This window comes from Procambarus clarkii, chromosome 79 (assembly GCF_040958095.1).
Source record: "Procambarus clarkii isolate CNS0578487 chromosome 79, FALCON_Pclarkii_2.0, whole genome shotgun sequence".
In the NCBI taxonomy this organism is placed as follows: domain Eukaryota; kingdom Metazoa; phylum Arthropoda; class Malacostraca; order Decapoda; family Cambaridae; genus Procambarus; species Procambarus clarkii.
In genome coordinates, this window is record NC_091228.1 from 9,002,340 (window position 1) to 9,018,802 (window position 16,463).

Here is a 16,463-nt window from a genome sequence, read left to right on the forward strand (position 1 = left end):
ATTTCCTGGTTTTCTCCTCTCGCCTTGCACTTTTTCCTTGCTTCTGCTGCTATCGCTCTCTCCTACCTTGTCATGTCTATTGGGCTCTATCATATCAAAATTTGAAACTGTGTATGGAATCAGCCTCCACCACATCACTGCCTAATGCATTCCATTTGTTAACTACTCTGACATTGAAAAAATTCTTTAGAACATCCCTGTGGCGAATTTGGGTACTCAGTTTCTACCTGTGTCCCCTTGTTCATGTACAATCCATACTAAACAGTTTATTTTTATCTACTGTGTCAATTCCTCTGAGAATTTGGTAGATCGTGATCATGTCTCCCCTAACTCGTCTGCCCTCCAGTGTCATGAGGTTCAGTGCCAGTAATTTTTCCCCATAGCTCATTCCTCTCAGTGTACTCTCTTTCTCCTCTCATTCCTTGGGGACTAGCCTGGTGGCATACCTCTGAACCTTTTCTAACTTCGTTTTGTGTTTGACTAAAGGTGGACGCCACGCTGTGCGTATGCGTGTGTGTGTGTGTGTGTGTGTGTGTGTGTGTGTGTGTGTGTGTGTGTGTGTGTGTGTGTGTGTGTGTGTGTGTGTATTTACTATATGTATCTTGAATTTGTATGTATATTTGTATCAAGGCACAATGGGTATAATTGTCTATTGCATGTTCCATCTTCTTGTTATACTATGTTGGTTACGGGGTCTTGAAGTAGGTAGAATGTTTTTATGTGTTAACTGGCTGTTGATTGCTGGGTTTGAGTTTTTGATGTGCAGTGCCTCGCTGATGTCGAGTCTCCTGTTGTTATAATTTCTGTGTTGCTTGAAAGATTTCTCTGGTGATGGTCTGGTTGTGTGAGGAGATTATATGCTCCTTAAAGGAGCCCTGTTGCTTGTGCATTGTAAATGTAAACTGTGTCTTCTGATTTTTGTCTGTGGTGATAACGTTCCTATTAATAATATATATCCATCAATCACTGCATGGGGAATTGTGTAAAACCCTGATTTGCGTCTCGGAGAGGCTGCAGGATCCGTGTGAATTCAATGGAATTCCCGGTTGCAATTCTTTTGACCGTGTCGTGGCCTAGTCGACTAAGGCGGCGTCTGGGATCATCCCAGTCGAAAGTTCGAATCCTCATCACGGCCCTTGTGGATTTGTTCATAAGAACTTTCACTTTAGAAGGATGGGCTGAGCAGAGACCAGGGGTTACCCTAGCTATATATGAAAGAGAAAGTATTTGTCTATCCAAGGATGGAAGCCATAGACTTGAGGTTAATCTCGCACAACTTTGGACGGTGATTGGTGATATTTGGAGTGTTTGGGGGTTGTGGTGGGAGACCTGTGAGGGAGTGCTACTGGTCTAGGCACGGGGTCCACCCGGGTGCTGCTGGGTACCGCCTCTAGTAACACAAAGGGTGCATTACTGGCACTAACCTTACGACCGACCTCCTCCAAAGGATCAGCTTCTTGTTAGACAATACACATTTAATTATTGCAACATTATTGTAAGATACCTGAAGATATTCTCGTTCAATGGTGTTAATTTGAGAAAATTTGAAATTTCTCAAATTTCTTAATTTGAGAAAGCTTTTTTAAGAAAAGAAAATAATAAATGATTATTTGGTTTATAAAATTATTATAAAATGATTCCGCAAAATGTAAAAAAAATATTGAGACTAGTCTGTTAGTATACTTTAAAAGGAATTAAATTTACTTAAATTTATCCGTGGGCTTCTATCTCAAGTGGTCTTGATGGGGCCAGAAAGCCGACGGCTTGTCAAGGGTCCATCTTTCTTTCTCCATGGCAACACTGTTATACTGAACCATAACATGTCAACACTGTTATACTGACCCATAACATGGCAACACTGTTATACTGAACCATAACATGGCAACACTGTTATACTGAACCATAACATGGCAACACTGTTATACTGAACCATAACATGGCAACACTGTTATACTGAACCATAACATGTCAACACTGTTATACTGAACCATAACATGGCAACGCTGTTATACTGAACCATAACATGGTAACATTGTTATACTGAACCATAACATGTCAATACTGTTTTACTGAACTATAACATGTCAACACTGTTATACTGAACCATAACATGGCAACACTGTTATACTGAACCATAACATGGCAACACTGTTATACTGAACCATAACATGGCAACACTGTTATACTGAACCATAACATGGTAACACTGTTATACTGAACTATAACATGTCAACACTGTTATACTGAACCATAACATGGCAACACTGTTATACTGAACCATAACATGGCAACACTGTTATACTGAACCATAACATGGCAACACTGTTATACTGAACCATAACATGGCAACACTGTTATACTGAACCATAACAAATTTGAACCAACCTATATTAGAGCTTTCAGGTTTCGCACTCGCTATCCTTTCTCTCCTCTTTCTTTCACAGTATTTATAGTCGTCGATCTGAGAGCCGAGCCATCGTCCCACATCAAAACTTCCAGCAAAGTTGAACACTGCTTCCAGGGAAATGGGGTCAGGGTTTACTGCCAGCAGCTCTGTGCTTCTGTCTACCACTCCTGGGTTTAGGAAATAATAAAGCTTTATGTTAGTGTCTGGGCTGGCATATGCATATAAATATATGGTATGGTAAAATAAGAATAGAATTTTCTTACTGTACTAGAATAATAACAAAATTTGCTTGTTTTGCTTGAATGAGCATCAGATTTTCTCAGCACATGTTTCCCTCAAGCAGGTCTAAGTCAGCCTTGGCGTGCTTTACTTACCCAGGCTACACACAGAGTCTGGCTCTGAGGAGAGGGACAGAGAGGCTTGTTCCCCAGGTTGTACGCGAGAAGCTGACCAAGTGAGGTTTACGGTGTTACTGAGGCACTTGTCCACCTCCAGCTCCCTCGAGTCCGCCACAACCTCCCCATCTTGACGGGTATACCACACCAACACCTGCAAAACATTATCAGTCTTAGTGCCCCTCTTCATATGGCATACCAAACCTGGAACATATTATTGTTTTAGAGTTATTAACGGAGGGGAGAAAATAAGGTTAATGCCATCATTCCAGGTTACACATTCTACCAACAGTGTTACAGACCCAATAGCTGGTCATATTTGGGACGGGAAGATGATTATCTAGCACGCAGCATCCCAGTATATTGAATTAGCTATTTAGTTGTCATACATTGATAGCAGTATTGGCGTTGAGCTCGGCCTGCAAGCTGTTCACACTCAGGGTCCTTTCCAGACTTTTCTTCTGAACATGAAATAAAAATGTCAGTATTTTTCACATTTTAGGTAAGTAAATACACAATTCTAAGACGTGGGACAAAATTTTAGCAGTGTAGCCTTAAAAATTAATTACAAATAAAATAAAATTGCATCTTTAAAAACGAAACGTGCACAAATAAATGTTGACTTAAAATTTTGAAACATTTAAATTGTAACCGATTATTCGTTTCAAAGTTTCAAAAACTCACTTTTAATTAAATAAACTTGAAACTTTTCCCCACTAATAGGAGAGGCAGATATGGGCTGATTATTATCAAACTTTACACATCTGTTGAGTCTGGCGGACTCATTGTGGTACGTACTGTTGCAACTATATTGATTTTGAAGCAAATGAGAAAAAATTCACGAATCAATGATAATTTTACTCATTAGCAGATATATATTTCTGCATATGTATATCTAATTTCTTTAGTTAATGCATTTAGTTTTATCTTGTAGCACATTTATACACTAAAAGCCATGTATTCGGTATGGCTAATATATGTATTCCCTGTATACACAGTATGTTGTATATAATTTAGTATACCATGTGTAGTGTATATTTATTATTCATTTATTGCAATAAAAGTCCAGGGCCTTTCTCCTACAACAAGCCACAATTGTGTCCGCCTACAACAAGCCACAGTTGTGTCCGCCCACAACAAGCCACAATTGTGTCCGCCTACAACAAGTTACAATTGTGTCCACCTACAACAAGCCACAGTTATGTCCGCCTACAACAAGCCACAGTTGTGTCCGCCTACAACAAGCCACAGTTGTGTCCGCCTACAACAAGCCACAGTTGTGTCCGCCTACAACAAGGCACAGTTGTGTCCACCTACAACAAGCCACAGTTGTGTCCACCTACAACAAGCCACAGTTGTGTCCGCCTACAACAAGCCAGAGTTGTGTCCACCTACAACCAGCTACAGTTGTGTCCGCCTACAACAAGCCACAGTTATGTCCGCCTACAACAAGCCACAGTTGTGTCCGCCTACAACAAGCCACAGTTGTGTCCGCCTACAACAAGCCACAGTTGTGTCCGCCTACAACAAGCCACAGTTGTGTCCACCTACAACAAGCCACAGTTGTGTCCGCCTACAACAAGCCACAGTTGTGTCCGCCTACAACAAGCCACAGTTGTGTCCACCTACAACAAGCCACAGTTGTGTTCACCTACAACAAGCCACAGTTGTGTCCACCTACAACAAGCCACAGTTGTGTCCGCCTACAACAATCTACAGTTGTGTCCGCCTACAACAAGCTACAGTTGTGGCCGCCTACAACAAGCCACAGTTGAGTGCTCACTACACGACCATGTAAGGCTGGAGGGAACATGTTGAGGACCTCTCCAGACCAGCGGCCACACACGCGGTGTAACTCTTCTTTCAGGCGGTGTTTTGCTGACTGTATTATAGCGCTACTTTACTAATTTCGACCTGTGTATTTTCACATAATAGTTTCAATAGTTTGATTTTCACATTCAGTATTCATGGTATATAAATAAAATAAGGATATATTATGGCAAAAAAAAAATGACCGCAGGTGTGTTGACTCAAGAGCATAATCCCTCCTCTCCTGAACGTCACAGTGAGGGGTGAGACCTCAGACTGGCGTGAAGTCACCAGTGGAGTCCCACAGGGCTCTGTACTTGGACCTATCCTGTTTCTGATACACGTAAATGATCTCCCGGAGGGTATAGACTCATTCCTCTCAATGTTTGCTGACGACGCCAAAATTATGAGAAGGATTAAGACAGAGGAGGACAGCTTGAGGCTTCAAGAAGACCTGGACAAGCTGCAGGAATGGTCGAACAAATGGCTGTTAGAGTTTAATCCAAGCAAATGTAATGTAATGAAGATAGGGGTAAGAAGCAGGAGACCAGATACAAGGTATCACTTGGGAGATGAAATACTTCAAGACTCCGAGAGAGAGAAAGACCTGGGGGTTGATATCACGCGAGACCTGTCCCCTGATGCTCATATCAAGAGGATAACAGCAGCAGCATATGCCAGGTTGGCTAACATAAGAACGGCCTTTAGAAACTTGTGTAAGGAATCTTTCAGAACATTTTATACCACATATGTCAGACCAATCCTGGAGTATGCGGCACCAGCATGGAGTCCATATCTAATCAAGCATAAGACTAAAATGGAAAAGGTTCAAAGGTTTGCCACCAGACTAGTACCCTAGCTGAGAGGTATGTAACCAAATGTAATGTAATGAAGATAGGTGTAGGGAGCAGGAGGCCAGATACAAGGTATCATCTGGGAGAGGAAATTCTTCAGGAGTCAGAGAAGGAAAAAGCCTTGGGGGTTGATATCACGCCAGACCTGTCTCCTGCAGCACATATCAAGCGGATAACATCAGCGGCATATGCCAGGCTGGCCAACATACGAACGGCATTCTGAAACTTGTGTAAAGAATCATTCAGAACATTGTATACCACATATGTCAGGCCAATCCTGGAGTATGCAGCCCCAGCATGGAGTCCATATCTAGTCAAGGATAAGACTAAACTGGAAAAGGTTCAAAGGTTTGCCACCAGACTAGTACCCGAGCTGAGAGGTATGAGCTACGAGGAGAGACTACGGGAATTAAACCTCATTTCGCTGGAAGACAGAAGAGTTAGGGGGGACATGATCACCACATTCAAGATTCTGAAGGGGATTGATAGGGTAGATAACGAGCATCACAACTACCGTGAACCACCAGCACCGAAGTAACGAGCAACACAACTACCGTGAACCACCAGCACAGAAGTAACGAAGCAACACAACTACCGTGAACCACCAGCACAGAAGTAACGAGGCAACACAACTACCGTGAACCACCAGCACAGAAGTAACGAGGCAACACAACTACCGTGAACCACCAGCACAGAAGTAACGAGGCAACACAACTACCGTGAACCACCAGCACAGAAGTAACTTGGCAACACAACTACCGTGAACCACCAGCACAGAAGTAACGAGCAACACAACTACCGTGAACCACCAGCACAGAGGTAACGAGCAACACAACTACCGTGAACCACCAGCACAGAAGTAACGAGGCAACACAACTACCGTGAACCACCAGCACAGAAGTAACGAGCAACACAACTACCGTGAACCACCAGCACAGAAGTAACGAGCAACACAACTACCGTGAACCACCGGCACAGAAGTAACGAGGCAACACAACTACCGTGAACCACTAGCACAGAGGTAACGAGCAACACAACTACCGTGAACCACCAGCACAGAAGTAACGAGCATCACAACTACCGTGAACCACCAGCACAGAAGTAACGAGCAACACAACTACCGTGAACCACCAGCACAGAAGTAACGAGGCAACACAACTACCGTGAACCACCGGCACAGAGGTAACGAGCACAAGCTCAGAAGTCAAGATTCAAATATGTGTCAACACAGAACTAGCGAACACAGTAATATATGGGACTGCGCAAGGCGTGTTGTCCCATGTGAGGCAGCTCTTATTTATGCTACACAACTCGTCCATTCATGTTTATATTCATTGATCCTACTTGTATTTTATTTATAAGTAATATCTTTTATAAATCAACAAATCCATTCTCAAACCTGTATTTACCCAGGCCTTTCCTGAATCTAAACGTCCAGTTTGTACCCATTGTTTCGTGCTTTACTTTGTCTTCCTATAAACTATGAGTTCCGTCCTCTCCCTTGTTCTTGCTCCTCTCCAATCACTATACAGAGTATTTGAACCTCTTCTTCCCACTGTTGATACTCGTCCCTCTCCCTGGTTTGGCTATGTTGATGACAGTTTTGTTCTATGGGCTCATAACCGTCTTTTTCTAGCATTTCCTCTCCTCTCTTAACAATCTGGCTCCTCCTATAAATTTCTAAGTATAATTGTAATCCAATTCCATCCTTCCTTTCCTAGACGTTCAAGTTCACAGCTCTGTGTCCGGTTTGTCTTTCTGTGTGCCCCAATCTTAAGCACAATGGTACATATATTTACTTCATTTCCTACCATCCACTTTGTCAAGAAAAGTGTCCTTGTCTCTCTTCCTCCACGTCCAACACATCAGTGACCTTCAGTTTTTTATTCTGAAATTTCTATTATTTACAAGTCTTTCTCTCGCCTTGGTTACCTTTTACATTTTATCAACTTTGCCTATTATCAAGCTAAAGGAAATTTCTTTCATCTTAAACCTGTTTCAACACTAGTAGTACAGTCCACTACGGGCTCACCATAGCCCGTGCTACTTGGAACGTTTTGTTCCGAGTAGCAAATCTTTAACAACAACAACAAACTAGTAGTACTATGTTCTGCCTTCCTTTCATATCTGAACTAAAAAAAAAATCACTAATACCCTCCGTCCTCTTGATGTAAAGCTCACCTGTCAACAAAAATTTAGTGTTGTTAAAAGTGCTTCAGACTTTTACTGTAAAGTTATGTTGAGAAACTGAACAACACTTGTAATTTATATTAGAAACTATAATAATAATTGTTTACTGACTAAACGTTATAATAATTATTGTTTACTGACTAAACGTTATAATAATAATTGTTTACTGACTAAACGTTATAATAATAATTCTTTACTACTAAATGTTATAATAATAATTGTTTACTGACTAAACGTTATAATAATAATTGTTTACTGACTAAACGTTATAATAATAATTGTTTACTGACTAAACGTTATAATAATAATTGTTTACTGACTAAACGTTATAATAATAATTGTTTACTGACTAAACGTTATAATAATAATTGTTTATTGACTAAACGTTATAATAATAATTGTTTACTGACTAAACGTTATAATAATAATTGTTTACTGACTAAACGTTATAATAATAATTGTTTACTGACTAAACGTTATAATAATAATTAAGTCAAGAAGACACTTACGTTAACTCTGTTGGTGTTGTAGACTGGCAAGACTGTTGTGAAGAGACCATCTGGTGCTATGGTCATGTTGGTGCAGCGACCAGCTGCACACACCTCCATGGGGACACCACCTGCCGGAGTGCCGTCTGGCTTCTCAGCCCTCACCTGCAACATGTTAAAGAAGTTCTGGAGGTTTAGATATTATGCAGACGAGGAGTCACAATAACGTGGTTGAAATATGTTGACCAAACCCCACACTAGAAAGTGAAGGGACGACGACGTTTCGGTCCATCCTGGACCATTCTCAAGTCGATTGTGAAGAGACCATCACAATCTACTTTACATATTAATTTTATTAAGTTAACAGTATCTTAGATGCCGTCACTGGCATCCCTGATGACTAGCTTAGTCCTGGAAAACTGTAGGTTGCCAGGACAGTGTTCTGCTGTATGGCTAAACACCATATATTTTTTTAAGTTTATATTTTACACGCGATAGATTATTTGGCCTTGGAATTGTAAACAAGTTGATACTTGATGAGTCAGTAAGATCACAAAGTATCTAGGAAAATCGACACAGAACTTGAAGTAAGAGTTATCAAGTATATACAATAATTACCATCTCCTGTTGAGTTATCACAATGATCTGTATCTTAACGTAACATAATTAACAATTAATGCTTATCCTAGGTAAAATAACAGTGAATAATGGCTGATTGCTATGTAAGTATGTATGAAAAAGGCACGAAGTCTCGAAGACTGTTCTGCACGCCTGTGGGCTGAACAGTAAAACACTCCTGGATATTGTTCATGATGCAAATGTGCAAAAACAAAACAAAAAACAAGACGATTGAAGTAAAGAAAATAAAATTCGCTCTGGATTTTATCGAGGGACAAGACACACGAGGTACATTTGTAAACAAGATTTCCAATAATTTTTAAAACCAGCCTGGACAATAAGGCAGGTGTGTACCATTAGTGTACACGAGTTATGAGTGTGATCGATATGCCACCTTACCTCAGCTGTTTCCTATCAGCTATGTTAGTAAGAGGAAGACTCTGGTTAAAGATCACATATAATTGTACACAAATATGTGATAATGTTTGTATATTTGGGCAGCAGGCGTTACTTTAAGCATATTTGGTTAAATATGACCGCAATGTTGGCGTTGTTAATGTTAAAGTGCTAGTTTTTTTATGCTTCTAACTTATTTTCTCTTCATCAGTGCCAAGGAGAGCAATCTTAAGGAATTAATAAACAAGGAGCAATTTCGGATTAAATACACATGTGTAAGGGGATGAATTGAAGCCTTAGGTAATCTCCTTCGACGCCACTGTTGCCGCCTGCAACAGTGGCGTCGGAGGTGTATGGGGGCAATGAAACGTAGGGTAAGGAATAGGGGAATAAGGTAAGAGTAAGGGAAAAGGGGCAATCATATATTGGGTAAGGCGTTGCATAGGACTAGTACTCTCTGTGGGCGGTAAGAATCCGGTAGAGATGTGGTAGTTACCCCGTGATGTAGGTGAGTTCTGCATCTAAGTGTTACCAGGGAAGCGAAGTAGTTATTCAATATATTTATAAGTGATTTTTTCTCTCATTTTAGTATAGCTGCCAGGATTTGTAGTCGTCTTAGGTCAGTGGTCGACTCCAGGATTTTTGTATTGTCAACTAGCAAGTTCCTAGGGAGTGTTGTGTTATGTTCACTATGAATTGAACCCGAAGTAAGTAAGTAATTATCAAAAGAAGGCACCAGACATCCCGAGAAAGTCTCAACACCTGTCCCTCACGGATCACGTACCCGGCAGCCGGGACAAGGCTCCCCCCCCCCTGACCGGGGGAACCGCAGGGGACGCAGGCACGGCATCGTCCCCGCCACCGGGCACAGGAGCCGAGGACCCCTGGCGCACATCCCTTCTCAGCACCATGACAAGATCCTGATCATCAGGGAAAACTTCGCACTGCGGGGATCCAACAGCGCAGTAGACACAGGAGGTGGGGGCACAGGAAGCAACTCGGAGCCGCTCACAGCCCCGTCACCGATGGAGGGGGACGCCGGAGCACCATACTTCTCCACCTCCTCCCAAGGCTCACCACGATGGGGAGACACACTCTGAACCCGCTTCGATCATTTCGAGACAGGCCGCCGGTCGTTCGAGTTATCACTCCCATCTTCCTGCACCACAACAGAACTCTCCGGCAGGTGTGCTTGTAAAGCACGACCCCCGAGAACCACAGCTTTAACAACCGGGGCCACCGGACCACACACTGCAGGAGACAACCCCTCGCGGACAGCCAGACCGACAGGAGACACCGTATCCTGGAACATAGTAGGCAGATACGGCTGAGACGGGGCGGGGTGAGGCAGCTGGGGCAGGGATGGTCGTGGCGGGGCCACACTAACCTCCACGTCAACACCCACATCTGCACCCAGACGAGCCGCAGGATCCGACACCGGAGCAGCAGACAGTAGGGAATCAACACACAAATCCCAGCACCCATTGACGGGTCCGAGGTCGACAACGGGAGAGAATCCTCCTCCCAGAAGAGGTTAATAGGGGTGACCCCGTGGACCTCACACCCTGCAGCCTGGTGGCCCTGTAGGTCACACTTGAAACACATCTGGAGCTGGCCCGTATGAAACAAACATAGAGGGAAACGCAACAGCATGATGGAGGACAGTATCTGATCCCTAAGGCACATGGTGAGAGTGTGGGTCCACATGGGACCCGATTCTACCTCCCGGTGGGGACGGCGTTCATCCGCACATGAAGAACCCGCCAAAAACGGGCAAATTACCGACGTAGAAGGTCCTCAAGGAACTCGAAGGGTGCCCCATGCACTGCCACATACATTGTCATAGGTCAGCGATCAGAGAAAGTCACTGATCCACCATTACCAAGAAGAGGGAAAGTGTCCCCATCATAGCACGTGACGTGATCACCGTAAACCACTGAGGAGCCAAACTTCACAATCGCACGTCCCCCAGCAACCAGCTACACACCACACACAGCCTCCAAATAAACACGTAACATGTCCAAAATCACCAATTCTACTGCTTGGTAGGAAGTATTACTGGAAAATTCCAGGCCTGAAGACAGGTGGCACAGGCTTCCCCATACTGCAGGCCGACACGGCCACTTTCAAGTCACGCCAGCAGCCACACCAAGGCCCGCACATCATGCCGGGTTGTCAACAAACCCCACACCGGCCAAGTAACAACTGGATAGGCAAAGAGAAGCGACCTGCTCGCCACACCACCCAGCGCCGGACTGACGTGCTGTCAAACTGATCTCAAACGTTGTCGTTCTGGATTAGGTGATACTGTATGTCGTGTATATGTTCACACTACGTACTGATATTCGTCATCCCAATGTTATCCCTGTGTCAACATTTCTTAATATTCTTTTGGTACTTGATAACTGAATTATTTAATTATCTATATTTATTGTGTTTAAGTTGATGTACAGTAATATTAACAGCTATTATTTATCGATTGCTGAGTCATTTCATTAACTGGTTAGTATTAAAGTTTCAGTCTATTATTTTTTCTGGCGGAGTTAATAGTTTAGGGTTATAATAGTTTCGGGTTAAAAACTGTAAATAATGACGTAAACGAGTTTTTTTGTTATACACGTGTGTGATCACATTTACACACACAGGTGACACGTCCAACAGTCTAGTCGTGTCCATCTCCCAGTAGCAACAGTCTTGTTGTGTCCATCTCCCAGTAGCAACAGTCTTGTCGTGTTCATCTCCCAATAGCATCAGTCTTGTCGTGCCCATCTCCCAGTAGTAACAGTCTTGTCGTGTCCATCCCCCAGTAGCAACAGTCTTGTCGTGTCCATCCCCCAGTAGCAACAGTCTTGTCGTGTCCATCCACCAGTAGCAACAATAGGCGGTGTTGAACGCCCAGAAGATGGAAATCAATGAACTATAAAATGTGTTGCACAGCAAGCCAAATCGACAATATTTAGTGAATAATAAAACATGAACATAAATTTGTTCTAACACATTTTTACAATTATAATTACCAACCTTGAGGGAGTAAGGAAGGTTCGGCTTCATGTAAGCGTCTTTGTAGATAGTTTTGAAGGTCACGGCGTTGCGGGTGATGGAGACTGAGGCGTCCTTTTTAATTCCTACTCCAGTACCTTCCTCAGTGACGATGGCCGATGCCTTGAAACTGTACACGTTGCAGTGAATGATCCTCAGCTCCGATGCCTGCACCTCCACTTCCTTACACCCGGAGATCTGCAATGAGAACCTCTCATGTATATTGTGTCGGTGTCTGGAGGAATACACCACTTATGACAGTATACCCCATTAATTTACGTAACCCATTAGTTTGCATAACCCATTAGTTTATGTAACCCATTAGTTTATGTAACCCATTAGTTTATGTAACCCATTAGCTTATGTAACCCATTAGTTTACGTAACTCTTTAGTTTATGTAACCTATTAGTTTATGTAACCCATTACTTTACACAACCAATTAGTTTATATAACCCATTAGTTTACGAACCCATTAGTTTATGTAACCTATTAGTTTATGTAACCCATTAGTTTATGTAACTCATTAGTTTATATAAACCCATAAGTTTATGTAACCCATTAGTATATGTGAACCCATTTGTTTCTTTATCCCATTAGTTTATGTATCCCATTAGTTTATGTAAACCCCATTAGTTTATGTAACCCATTAGTTTACATAAACCCATAAGTTTATGTAGCCCATTAGTTTATGTGAACCCATTTGTTTCTGTAACCCATTAGTTTATGTAACCCATTAGTTTATGTAAACATATTAGTTTATGTAACCCATTAGTTTACGTAACCCATTAGTTTATATAAACCTAATAGTTTATGTGAACCCATTATATTCTGTAACACATTAGTTTATATAATCCATTAGTTTATGTAAACCCATTAGTTTATGTAACCCATTAGTTTACATAAACACATTATTTTACATAACCCATTACTACATGTAACCTATTAGTTTATGTAAACTATTAGTTTATGTAACCCATTAGTTTACATAGCCCATTAGTATATGTAACCCATTAGTTTATGTAAACCATTAGTTTATGTAACACATTAATTTACATAGCCCATTAGTCTATGAAACCCATTAGTTTTTGTAACCCATTAGTTTATATAAACCCATCAGTTTATGTATCCCATTAGTTTACGTAAACCATTAGTTTATGTAACCCCGTTAGTTTAGCTTATGTAACCCATTACTTTATGTAAACCCAATAGTTTATATAAACCATTAGTTAATGTAAACCATTAGTTTACTTAACCCATTAGTTTGTCACCCAATAGTTTATGTAACCCATTAGTTTATGTAAAATCTTCAACTTTTTCAAAGGATTAAGAATACTTGAAGGAGACCAATTGTGTGGAAATCACAGTAACACTGAGGTACTCACTGTAACACTGAGGTACTCACCGTAACACTGAGGTACTCACAGTAACACTGAGGTACTCACCGTAACACTGAGGTACTCACAGTAACACTGAGGTACTCACAGTAACACTGAGGTACTCACAGTAACACTGAGGTACTCACAGTAACACTGAGGTACTCACAGTAACACTGAGGTACTCACAGTAACACTGAGGTACTCACAGTAACACTGAGGTACTCACAGTAACACTGAGGTACTCACAGTAACACTGAGGTACTCACCGTAACACTGAGGTATTCACAGTAACACTGAGGTGCTCACAGTAACACTGAAGTACTCACAGTAACACTGAGGTACTCACAGTAACACTGAGGTACTCACAGTAACACTGAGGTATTCAAAGTAACACTGAGGTACTCACAGTAACACTGAGGTACTCCCAGTAACACTGAGGTACTCACAGTATCACTGAGGTACTCACAGTAACAATGAGGTACTCACGGTAACACTGAGGTACTCCCAGTAACACTGAGGTGCTCACAGTAACACTGAGGTACTCACGGTAACACTGAGGTAGTCACAGTAACACTGAGGTACTCACAGTAACACTGAGGTACTCACAGTAACACTGAGGTACTCACGGTAACACTGAGATACTCACCGTAACACTGAGGTATTCACCGTAACACTGAGGTACTCACGGTAACACTGAGGTACTCACAGTAACACTGAGTTACTCACGGTAACACTGAGGTACTCACAGTAACACCGAGGTACTCACGGTAACACTGAGGTACTCACAGTAACACTGAGGTACTCACAGTAACACTGAGGTACTCACCGTAACACTGAGGTACTCACAGTAACACTGAGGTACTCACAGTAACACTGAGGTACTCACAGTAACAATGAGGTACTCACCTTGAGGCTACCTTGAGGTGCTTCCGGGGCTTAGTGTCCCCGCGGCCCGGTCGTCGACCAGGCCTCCTGGTTGCTGGACTGATCAACCAGGCTGTTAGACGCGGCTGCTCGCAGCCTGACGTATGAGTCACAGCCTGGTTGATCAGGTATCCTTTGGAGGTGCTTATCCAGTTCTCTCTTGAACACTGTGAGGGGTTTGCCAGTTATGCCCCTTATGTGTAGTGGAAGCGTGTTGAACAGTCTCGGGCCTCTGATGTTGATAGAGTTCTTTCTACAGAGTACTCACAGTAACACTGAGGTACTCACAGTAACACTGAGGTACTCACCGTAACACTGAGGTACTCATCGTAACACTGAGGTACTCACGGTAACACTGGGGTACCACAGTAACACTGAGGTACTCACGGTAACACTGAGGTACTCACAGTAACACTGAGGTACTCACAGTAACACTGTGGTACTCACAGTAACACTGAGGTACTCACCGTAACACTGAGGTACTCACCGTAACACTGAGGTACTCACAGTAACACTGAGGTACTCACGGTAACACTGAGGTACTCACGGTAACACTGAGGTACTCACGGTAACACTGAGGTACTCACAGTAACACTGAGGTACTCACCGTAACACTGAGGTACTCACAGTAACACTGAGGTACTCACCGTAACACTGAGGTACTCACCGTAACACTGAGGTACTCACAGTAACACTGAGGTACTCACAGTAACACTGAGGTACTCACGGTAACACTGAGGTACTCACCGTAACACTGCGGTACTCACCGTAACACTGAGGTACTCACAGTAACACTGAGGTACTCACGGTAACACTGAGTTACTCACCATAACACTGAGGTACTCACGGTAACACTGAGGTACTCACAGTAACACTTAGGTACTCACAGTAACACTGAGGTACTCACGGTAACACTGAGGTACTCACGGTAACACTGAGGTACTCACGGTAACACTGAGGTACTCACAGTAGCACTGAGGTACTCACAGTAACACTGAGGTACTCACAGTAACACTGAGGTACTCACGGTAACACTGAGTTACTCACCATAACACTGAGGTACTCACGGTAACACTGAGTTACTCACCGCAACACTGAGGTACTCACAGTAACACTGAGGTACTCACCGTAACACTGAGGTACTCACGGTAACACTGAGTTACTCACCGCAACACTGAGGTACTCACCGTAACACTGAGGTACTCACCGTAACGTTGTTGGTGACGTCCAACTTGCACTTCCTTCTCTGGGTGTTGTCCAGAGTCAGTGACAGGTTGCCCTTAACCGGTTGTCCGAAGGTGTAGCTGTAAACAACCATGACAGGTTAGACACGCACCAGGAAGGTCTCACGGACACGTGCACAACAGTAAACAGACACGCACCAGGAGACTCTCACGGACACGTGCACAACAGTAAACAGTCACGCACCAGGAGGCTCTTACGGACACGTGCACAACAGTAAACAGACACGCACCAGGAGGCTCTCACGGACACGTGCAAAACAGTAAACAGACACGCACCAGGAGGCTCTCACGGACACGTGCACAACAGTAAACAAACACGTTCCAGGAGGCTCTCACGGACACGTGCATAGCGTGATGTCGTTTTGCACGGACATCAGTGAGCACCATTAGTGCACTAAACGTATTTCTACCATTTATATATACCCTTCAAAATATTCCCTGCAATATACATATACCCGGCAATATATATACCTTGCAATATAGGGTACATACCCTGCACAATATACCCTGCAATAAATACCCTGCAATAAATACCCTGCAATAAATACCCTGCAATATATACCCTGCAATATATACCCTGCAATATAGGGTACATACCCTGCAATAAATACCCTGCAATATATACCCTGCAATATATATATATATATATATATATATATATATATATATATATATATATATATATATATATATATATATATATATATATATATATATATATA

At 42.5% G+C, this 16,463-nt stretch overlaps 1 protein-coding gene and 1 long non-coding RNA gene across 2 annotated transcripts in view; both read right to left on the reverse strand.

The window, feature by feature from the left end:
* LOC138357582 (uncharacterized) overlaps nucleotides 1–2,952 on the reverse strand; it is a 15,612-nt gene extending 12,660 nt beyond the window's left edge. Inside the window, exons 1-2 of the long non-coding RNA XR_011225072.1 lie at nucleotides 2,782–2,952; nucleotides 2,386–2,574 (exon numbers count right to left, since the gene is read on the reverse strand). This is a non-coding gene — a long non-coding RNA (uncharacterized lncRNA). The remainder of the gene's footprint in view (nucleotides 1–2,385; nucleotides 2,575–2,781) is intronic.
* The window catches only part of LOC123764584 (murinoglobulin-1-like), a 111,308-nt gene that overhangs the window by 76,370 nt on the left and 18,475 nt on the right, over nucleotides 1–16,463 (reverse strand). The window contains 2 exon segments of the mRNA XM_069314656.1: nucleotides 12,295–12,394; nucleotides 15,705–15,801. Coding sequence (XP_069170757.1) covers nucleotides 12,295–12,394; nucleotides 15,705–15,801 — 197 coding nt within the window.